Here is a 10,564-nt window from a genome sequence, read left to right on the forward strand (position 1 = left end):
ATGAAGTGGAAAACACCAGGACGCCTTCCACGTGTAAGCACAATGAGACTGGGCAGCACAGCCCGTGCAACGGAAGGGAGTGAACGTCCCTGTAACGACTGCGTACAAGGAGCTGTGGTTTGTGCTCTAAATACGTCACCTCCTACAATCTTCATAAAAAACCTCCAGGGATAAGCAGAACTGAAATTAAAATACGCAAAGAGTAAAACCCTTGGTATATACCAAAGTCTTTTAGAAAAACGTACCTGTAACCGCTGAAACACTCCTGAGCGTAAGTTTCCAAACCCATAGCGGCACTCCGGATTCAAAGTACTTTCTGGTACCTCTTCATAGGGGGACTGTTCAATTTCCCAATCAAACTCGTCATCGTCATCTTCCGCTCCTTCCTCAGAAACCTCAGAAGCACCTAAATGTGTGACATACTAATTTGTTAAAGCATTGGATTTCCTAGGTACAACTTGGGGAAGAAAAAGTATAGGAAAAAAATGCCTGCGCATGTAGCCCAAAAGACACGTGTAAGGGTATGAATAGCCCCGCTGTTCTTTTTTTTTCTTTAATTGAAATACAGTTAATGTACCATACTAGGTTCATTTCAGGTGTACTACATAATGATTTGACATTGGCAAACATTATGAAATGATCACCATCTGTCTCCTTACGAAGTTATTACACTACTATTGACCATATTCCTTACACTGTATATTACATCACTGTGGCTTGCTTATTATGTCACTGGAGGTTTGTACATCTTAATCCCCTTTACCTATTTTGCCCACCCTTGGTCTCACTATTCTTATTAGTGAAAAAAAAAAAATGGAGTCAACCCAAAGTTCCATCAGTAGCAGGATGCATAAATAATAAATGCAATGAAAGCAAAACAGACCTCAGCTATATGTGGATAAATCTCACAAAAATGTTATGTGAAAGAAGGCAGATAGCAAACAACGCCTACTGTATGAATTATATATACAATTCAAAACCAGGCAACACTGAGGGTAGTGGTTACCTTGGAGAGGAAGGAGGGTGAAATAACCAGGGTAGGATTCTAGGATGTGGGAAATGTTCCATTTCTTGACCTAGGCAGTGTTCACTTTATATTTACTACACTGAATTGTAAGCTTCTGATTTTAGCTCAAGAGGCCAATATTTTGTCAAACACAGAGATGCTATTTCAATTCGTCCCAAAACATGACTGACCTACAGGTTCAATAGAGTTGTTTATGTCTTTAAATTATGTGTCAGCAAATGAACTATTTTCACATGGTGTCACATGACTTCCTTATCTTGTCACCTGAAGTATTTTCTCCAATTTCCTATTTGCTATATCCCTTTTCCCCTAGAAACACACAGCATTCCAAATATTTGTTTACCTGTACTTCCTCCCAAAGGCAATAAACATACCTATTTCTTCCACAAGTGGTTTTGCAGTCCTGGATTTTCTTGGTGCCAGTAGAGCAGTTAACATGTTCAGCCCTTCAAAATGCTGGCCAGGAGTTTCTTTGGGCAATCGAATGGTAAAAATTCCTTAAAGATAAATTTGTTTTATGCTTAGCTAGATTTAAAAATTCAAAGACTTCACAAATACAGTAAAGAAACAGGTATCTTGGTAAACTGTAAGTCTATTACATAGAGTTCCAAAATTACGCCCTTATTATATAGTTAGTGAATAAGGCTCAAACAAGATTTTTCAGAACCACTGATTCAGCTGTCACCTCTATGAGAAATTAATCTGTTAAAGCCACAGAATGCTTAAATCCTACCCAGTATCACCTTCACCTATTTATAATATTAAAGGTTCAAGTCAAAACCACAATGGCCTGGGCTTCCCTGGTGGCGCAGTGGTTGAGAGTCCGCCTGCCGGTGCAGGGGACACGGGTTCGTGCCCCGGTCCGGGAAGATCCTGCATGCCGCGGAGCGGCTGGGCCCGTGAGCCATGGCCGCTGAGCCTGCAGGTCCGGAACCTGTGCTCCGCAGCAGGAGAGGCCACAACAGTGAGAGGCCCACATATCGCAAAAAACAAAAACAAAAAAAACCGCAATGGCCTGAGAAGGCAATAGCTTAGGGTTAGCCGTAGCTACTCATAAGATTTATTTCTGGACCGGGGGGGAAAATCAGGATATTTAATCCAATGAAGAATAGCAGCAGTTTCAAATATACATGAAATCTTAAATAAAGCAATGACGGCTTGATAAAGTTCTTGATATCTCAAGAGATATATCCCTAAAGTCTGTCTAACGCAGACCCAAATTCCATCTGTGTACTCCTTTTCTTTCCTTGACTGGGTTTATCAGCTTCATCTAGGCTTGCCTATGAATGGATTACATTATTCACTACTCTTACATTGTAAAACAGTTTACCTCTTTCAGTGCACTTAACCCATATTCTAATGTATCAGCTACAACTAAACCCAAATATTTCCACATATACAACCTTCTTAAACCCCCAGGTACTTTCAAGATGTAATAACTTTGCTTCTGTATGCAACTTCCTGAAATTAAAAGCAGATTTACTACCTAGAAAGGCAGTTTCATTATACTTTATTACCACATTAGTTATATTGTGCTATGGGTTAGAACTTTGTCATTTAACTCTTTCATCCCATCTTTCCTCCCTTGCCCTAGTTCACTGAGGTCAATAAATAGTCACTGAATAAATCACTCAACAGTACACAAGTTTATTCTTACTCCAGATCCAGTGACAAAGGAAAATCCAGTGGTTTCTACAGAAGGAAAATAAATGGTTTCAAGACGAGTTGAAATGAAGGGCTTATCAAATAGCAGTAGAAAATTCAATCAGCCTTTAAATGCCCCCTATGGACAGTTTCTCTCTCACCTACATGTAATTAAATTTTAAGATTGAAAATTGCACAAGAAAAAAGAATATATATATGAATACATATATATAAATATGAATATATATATATATACTGAATCACTTTGCTGTACACCTGAAACTAACACAATATTGTAAATCAATTATATTTCAATAAAAAATTAATTTTTTTAATTTTTAAAAAGAAAAAGAAAACCATACAAGAAACATTCGACTCACAACTTACAAAAATTATCCTCATCTTTTCTAATCAGTCACCTCCAACAATTTAACTTTTAAACACTTACTAAATGGAGGGAGAAGTAGGAAGTAGGAAGTAACTTCTAGAAACTTCTAGAAAGCAAAGCCAGAGTATATAACTAATTGAACTTTACTTTAAAGAATATTGTGAAGTACTTTAAAGGACTGAGGAAATTGTAATTGTTAAAAATCCATGAATAACAGGCACTGGACATTAAGAAACAATGAAGAGTGACAGGGGCAGATTGCACTTGCCACACACCTAAAGGTCCCCATAGTACATGAGATTATTATTTAACTACTCCAACAGGAAGAATCCAAAGAAAAAAAACTAACAAAAATTCCAAAGGCAATACCTTTATCTGCAGCATAGGATCCCTGCTCGCTTCCATTTTCTACAATTCTTCCAGGAAGGGTTAATCTGCAGATTTAATAAAAGGTCTCATGAAGTCCTTAAATTACAAAGCATCATAAGGGACCATCCGTGATAGTAAACATCAACCACCGAAATCAACAATTTTAAAAGGATAATCCTAGCATTTAAATTTTACAAACTAAATAACTTAAATTTCTCCTCTAGCTAAGAAGAAAGAAATCAGAAATGACTCATCTTTCTGTTTGAATAGGCGCTCGTCACTGATAAAACACTTAAAAAGAAAAGCCACAATAAATATGAGATATCATTACTGTTATAGTTTTTTCCCTTCCTAGTGAGAGTTATTTATATACCTAGTGCCTGAGACAGCATGGGCTCAATAAAAGTGGACTAATTAGCTTCCAAAAAAACAAAGAATCAAGAAATGAGAAAGAATAAAGAACCAACAAAACCAACTGTTTATATTGGGCAAATTACTACTTTTAAGTAGTAAAAAAAAAAAAAAAAAGGCAGAAAGCAAATGTGTTTTTCTCATAACTCATTAATACTATACGGGGATTTCCCCCTCTTTCCTACTAAAGGACATGAACTGATTCCCTGTTTGCAGTTTTACCTTGGGTCAGTCAGTCTTCCACTGAGGCCCCAAAAGAATTCTTCTAAAACAGAAATTTGATTGTCACTTTTCTATTTAAAAAGCTTCTATGGCTGCCTTGATATTGACTAGATAATTTAAACTCACCAGTACTACATATGAGGCCAGCTCCATTCCACTCCAAACTTAAAATATGAACCTCCTTTCCTCCCACACCCGCCTCCTCCATGCTACCTATTCTAACATCATCACCATCATCATCATCATCATCAAACTTGGCAGACCCCAAAAGGTCCGGGGCTTTCCAACCTACCTACCTTTGATCCCAATGTTTCCTGAAGCTACAACACATTTCCAAACAAAAATCTCTTCTAAACTCAGCCTAAAGATTCAGTTACGAATAAATTAGTTTGTTATCATGCATACAAACACTAACTTTACTCTCAGAATCTGAATTAAGTCCATTTGTGGACTTAAGTCCAAGTTGTGCCATTTACTAGGCTCTGTAACTTTCTTGGTACAAGTTCATTAACTTCAAGGCTCATATTCGTCATTTATAAAAAGGGAAAAATAACAGAATCTATCCTAGGGTTACTGTGAGGAAGAAAGGATAATGCAAAAAGCTTAGTGGCTAGTACAGTAGGCAAGCATTCAGAAAATGTAAACTATTATTATCATCTCCCTTTTCCTAAACCCTTTGTAACTATAGAGTTAGATTCGTAATGCATGATGGTGAAATCATATTTGCTCACAGATCTGCCTTCCCTGCTAGACTCTCAATTCCTCAAGGAGAGGGGTGAGGTTTTATCCATCTCTGGTATACTGTAGCAAACTGTATTTCCAAAGATGGCCCATCTCACATCACTTCTCCCAACAGTGCAATCTATGTCCCCTCCCCTTAAAAGTGAGGGGGCTTCTGGAACTGTTTTAACCAATATAATATAGAAGTGGCACTGTGATTTCTGAGGTTAGGTTATAAAAGATGACATGGATTCTGCCTTGCTCCCTGGAATATTTGCTCTTAAAACCTTCAGGTATCATGGAAATGGTCCAACTCCCTGAAGGAATCACAAACTAGACCATGAAAACAGAGCACACAGGGAGGTCCTGAGACCACACGAGGAGAGATTCCCTGCTCCTCCCACCCTATCAGTCCCCAGGTGCTTCAGCCCTTCCTGTCCCAGGTCTAGCCACCATGTGACTACAACTAAATTAAAGACCGCAAGCCACAACAGCTCAGCCAAGCCCATACCAAATTCCTAAGGCACAAAAACCAGGAGAGGGAGTTAAATGATTGTTGTTTTACACCATTAGGTTTGACTGGTTATTTGGCAGCAGATAACTGCAACAGTAAGATGCTCTTAATAAATAATAATACCCACCATTTATTGAACACATAATTACCAGGCACAGTAATAAGGATCATGCATGTATTATCTCAATCCTCACATCAACTCTTTAAGATCACTAATATTAGTCCCATTTTACAGATTAGGAAACTGAGACTAAATAACTTGCCAAAGGTCACAGAACTTTAAGTGTGCTCAGACCCACAACTCCCGAGCCTCTGCTACCCAAGGAATGGATGAATTGGTATTAAAACTACTCTTTAAATTGCTTCATACATGTCCATTTACTTTGTATTCATCAAAACTCCCAAACTTAAGCAAGTAGCTTTTATTTTGAAATTTTTATTGTATTGTATTTATTTTACAATCCTATCTCATTTAATATCTTTTCTCTGAGCCTCTGCGCTATCATCTGTAACATGGGTAAATAACAGAACCTACTTTGTAGGACTGTCCTAAAATCAAGTGAGATAATTTACATGAAGCACTAACCTGAAGTAAAAAGTCAATAAATGTTTGCTAACACCATCATCGTCTTCTAACCATTCTTCATGTTCTGGCTTAAATGTCACCTCTTCAGAAAGGCTTTCCCTGGCCACTTTGTGTAAACCCAGGCTCCTTTTTATTCTCTATCAGTGCACTTTACTTTCCTTCAGAGAAATTACCACAATTTGTAGTTATATATTTACTTGTTTGTTTATTGTTTTTCTCTCCCCACTAGAATGAAAACTACGTAAGACACCACCACATCCCCAATACCAAAAACAGAGTCTGGACTATCCCATGAGCTCGATAAATCACAGGAAAGAACGGAAGAGTGAAGAAGTAGGGAAATGCAATATATTCAAATAGGTGGATTAAGTTAAGGCCTAATAGATACCTGAGCAAAACTGGTTCAGGGGCTTCCCTTCCCTGGTGGCGCAGTGGTTGAGAGTCCGCCTGCCAATGCAGGGGACACGGGTTCGTGCCCCGGTCCGGGAAGATCCCACATGCCGCGGAGCGGGTGGGCCCGTGAGCCATGGCCGCTGAGCCTGCGCGTCCGGAGCCTGTGCCCCGCAACGGGAGAGGCCACACAGTGAGAGGCCCGTGTACCGCAAAAAAAAAAAAAAAAAAAAAACTGGTTCAGGCCCAGTGAAGGAACCAGCTCGACTCAAGAGCAATGTCTGTGCTGGGAAAGTATTTAGTTGGGCAGGAAAGGTAGGCTGGAATGAGAAAGATGAGGAGAATGGATTTTCCCTCAGCGGAAAGGAGAGAACAAGGTATTGACAACGTTAAGTAAGAATAATCTGGCTGTGTCCTCTCTAAAATGGGGCTAATAATAATGCCTGTCTCTAAGGATCGCTGTCCAGGTAAAATGAGACACTGCACACAAGTACTTAACCCGCCACTTACACGCACTGCTTGCCCGCCACACGAAAGGGGGAGGAGAAGGGGTTAGCTGTTACCACTGCGGTTACGGTTCTTCAAGGAGAAAAATGCGAACAGACAAGTGCTGAAGGTCCCTCCCTGAGGCCTGGGGGACGACAACCACAATGAAGGGGCAAAACCAAACAGAGAAGAAGCAGACAACGAGGAGGTAGGAGAACGAGACGACTTTGGCGTCGGCGGGGCCAAAGAAGGAGAAGATTTCAGGGAATAGAGAGCGGTCAGCCAAGAGGTCGGGGAACAGAACGTGGACTGAGAAAAGTCAAATGGACGGGTCAGCTGGGAAGTCAGCGCGCGCCGTCCCAGGGCAAGGACGACTAACGCAGAGCGAAAAGAAAACAGAAAAAGGGGCAATAACTAGGGCAACAGGGCGGAAAATGGAAAGGCGATATGGTCCCAAACTCCACGTTTTACAGTGGCTCCGGAATCTCTTCCAGGCGGGGATGTAAGAAGGTTTAAGAAAGGATGAGCTTCTGCAACATCCAGAGCGCACGCCTGGAAGAGTTCGCTTCCTCAGCACGTGCTGCAGGGACCTAAGGAAAACGTAGTCGTGATGCTGAGAAGTGCTCTCTTGTTCTTTCATCCTCCCTCGATAAGCAGTTATTTAATGAGTGAATAAATGTATAAATGAATCCCCAAAACACGCTTTTCCCGGAGCCAGGCACCCGGAACTCGCCTGAGAAAGTACGGCTTGGCGTAGAACTTGAAGTCGACCCCCTCGAAGTAGACGTCGAACTCGGAGACCCGGGCGTAGGGCACGCGGATGGCGACAGTCAGGAAGTCGGGGTCCTGGCTAAGGTCGAACGCCGGGGTCAGCATCACCACGCCGGACTCTGGTGCCCAAGTCGGTCACTCTCGCGGCAGTCGCAGTCCTGCCACTCAGACTCTCCAAGAAGTCCGCACGCTCCGGTACCCTTCCTGTTAGGCAAGGCGCTTCCGGCTCGAGGCGGAAATGCTCGTGCGTGAGAAAGGAAGTCCCGCCCCACGGCGATCTCCGTGGAGAAGGGACGCTGTTAGTGGGGAGGTGGAGAAGGAACGTGGTGGATGAGCCTTTGGGCGCAGAAATTGAACCCAGGGCATAACTTGGAAGAACCTGGGCTGGAGTCCGCCTTAGACCCACCAAGCCTCTCTGGAGTTTCTTAGAGATGATTTGAACATTGGCTTTGCAGGCAGAGAGACCCGCGTTTGAATCCCTTCTCTCCAATTCGCAGCTGTAAGACCTTGGTAAAGTTACAAAACCTCTCTGTACTTAAGATATCTCTTCTATAAAATGACGCTAGAACATAGACTCGTAGAGATGATGTGAGTACAGCATGAAATTATGCATGTAAAGCTCTAACAACATACCTGGCAAGTTGTCAGTGTTCCGTGTGTTGGAGCCGTCACCGCAGTAGCCACAGAAGCATCGTTACTGTGGTTTTCCTTAGTTCTCACCTGCTTTGTCAACAATTCCCCTTTCTCCCTCTCCCTCTCCGTCTGTCTCTACCGATTTCTATCTCCTCCTTCTCCCCCTACACGTCCCTCTCCCTGTATCTTTTTCTGCCACTTTCTCTCCTCTTCCTAGCTCCTATTTAAACAGAATTTTCTCGTTTAGAGAGCGTCCATCCCACTTAGCTCGTTTAATCTACACCACGAACTCCGAAGAACACGACTCACAGAGATTAAGCAATATGTCTTATGATCATGCATTTAACAATTACCAAAACCCAGAATGTCTGACTCTTAAACAGTTAGTGCCTGCAATTGACGAATTGCAATGCCTCTGTACTTTCCCCTCTTTCATTTTCTCACTTTTCTCCTTACACTTAATCTAGGTCCTCTTTTCTGTCTTTTTTCCTTCTCTTCCTTGTATTTCCCCTTTTTACTCTATGCTGGTCATACTGTCCCAATGCCTCTCTCACTAGTCTCCCTCCTCCCGTGCATATTCCCTTGGCCTTCCTTCCCTCTCATTTTATTTCCTGTTATTCCACCAGTAACTAGAATAGTCCAGGAAATGTTTTTATTTCCTGGGTTTAAATATCAGTGGAAGATGGGTGAAAGTCATCTCTGGGGACAGTGGACCAGATAACCTCAAAAGCCTTTTCAACCTCCAATTTTTTATGAGTCTTGAAAATTAATTAAGACTCATTAAAGCATATTAACAGGAGTAAATAAAATAAAATAAAAAATTCAAAATAAAAATCATTCAGTTAAATCTAGGAGTTTTGATAAAGACAAAGAGGTTACACGTAAAACAGTTTAAAGAGCACTCTTTACACATTCATCCATTCCTTGGGTGGCAGAGGAATTAACTGAATTGACTGAATACTCACTGTGTGCCAGCACTGCACTGTATCCTTTATAATGATCTCATTTCCCCATTCTGACAGCTCCGTGAACTAGGCTTTATATATCCCCATGGTTTGCACAGGATTACACAGCTAGTGAGTGGTGCAATGGAAATTGAAACCCAAGTGAGTCTGATTACTGAGCCCAAGCTCTAAAATACTATAGAGCTGACTCCCTTTAATATTACCACATACCCAACTTTTTTCCCATTGTAAGCACAAGTCTCACTGCTTTAGAATATATTGGGCCTTATAAATAATAGGCACTCAATAATGAAAATGAATTGATACAAACAGGGAAATAGTAAAGCTCTCAAAAGGTCCCTTGAGATAGACCTTTGGCTGCATCATTCCAAATTAGCTTCTCTAAAAAGAATCTTTACACTTACCATGGGACCTCATTCCTGGAGGCCACAAGCATTAATATTTTTAAATTATTAAAAGCTATGCATGAGGAAAGTCTGTTTGAAAGCACTTTACAAAGTAGAGTTGTGCATTTCCTGGATGTTTTACTCTTTGTTTGGCAACACACACACACACACACACACACACACACACACACACACGATTGCAACACAGAAAGACTATATGGTACATTGCTGCTGTTATTTATTTATTTATATGAAATATATATTGCATTTGGTATATCATAAAATACTGATATATATAACAGGGATTTGTTTACTTGGATTTCTAATTAGTGATAAATTACACAAGTTAGAAGCTCATTCTCTTTTTTATTTTTATTTTATTTTATTATTTTATTTTTTATTTTTTTTTTTGCGGTATGCGGGCCTCTCACTGTTGTGGCCTCTCCCATTGAGGAGCACAGGCTCCGGACGTGCAGGCTCAGTGGCCATGGCTCACAGGCCTAGCCGCTCCGTGGCATGTGGGATCTTCCCGGACTGGGGCACGAACCCGCGTCCCCTGCACTGGCAGGCGGACTCTCAACCACTGCGCCACCAGGGAAGCCCTCATTCTCTTTTTTAAAAAACAAAATGCTACAGATAAAGTTCCCTTGATTGCTGTCCAACTTTTGTCTTTTCTTCTGCTTCCCCAAGAGTAATCCATCTAGCCACTCTTGCAGAGCTTTTTATATTTCTATGTACATATTTCTAGGTACCCTGTTACTTTATGTCTGTATGTGCATGGGTACATTATCACACTATACATGTAAATCTGCAACATTATTTTATTATTTTTCTTGGGTACTTTTTTAGGCATATCAATATCGATTCAAAGATCCAGTTGAGTTCCTGTTTCTAGATATAGACATTGCTTGAAAATAAACACATTATTACAACGTTTCATTTTAACTCTGCTTTAGAGGGAAAACAAACAAGAATAAAAATTTTCATCATTTTTGAGCATTTGAAGTTGCTGTATTTATTTATTTTTGTTTGTTTTTTCCATTTTCTTAAGG

General features: G+C 40.7%; 1 protein-coding gene across 1 annotated transcript in view; it reads right to left on the bottom strand.

Moving 5' to 3' along the window:
- The window catches only part of SHQ1 (SHQ1, H/ACA ribonucleoprotein assembly factor), an 88,620-nt gene extending 80,887 nt beyond the window's left edge, over positions 1-7,733 (bottom strand). Inside the window, 4 exon segments of the mRNA XM_060111070.1 lie at positions 246-406; positions 1,402-1,524; positions 3,429-3,493; positions 7,491-7,733. Of these exon segments, the coding sequence (XP_059967053.1) occupies positions 246-406; positions 1,402-1,524; positions 3,429-3,493; positions 7,491-7,633 (492 nt within the window). The 5' untranslated portion in view covers positions 7,634-7,733.
- Positions 7,734-10,564: the final 2,831 nt, after the last annotated feature.

Source organism: Mesoplodon densirostris, chromosome 10 (assembly GCF_025265405.1).
Source record: "Mesoplodon densirostris isolate mMesDen1 chromosome 10, mMesDen1 primary haplotype, whole genome shotgun sequence".
NCBI classification, from domain to species: Eukaryota; Metazoa; Chordata; class Mammalia; order Artiodactyla; family Ziphiidae; genus Mesoplodon; species Mesoplodon densirostris.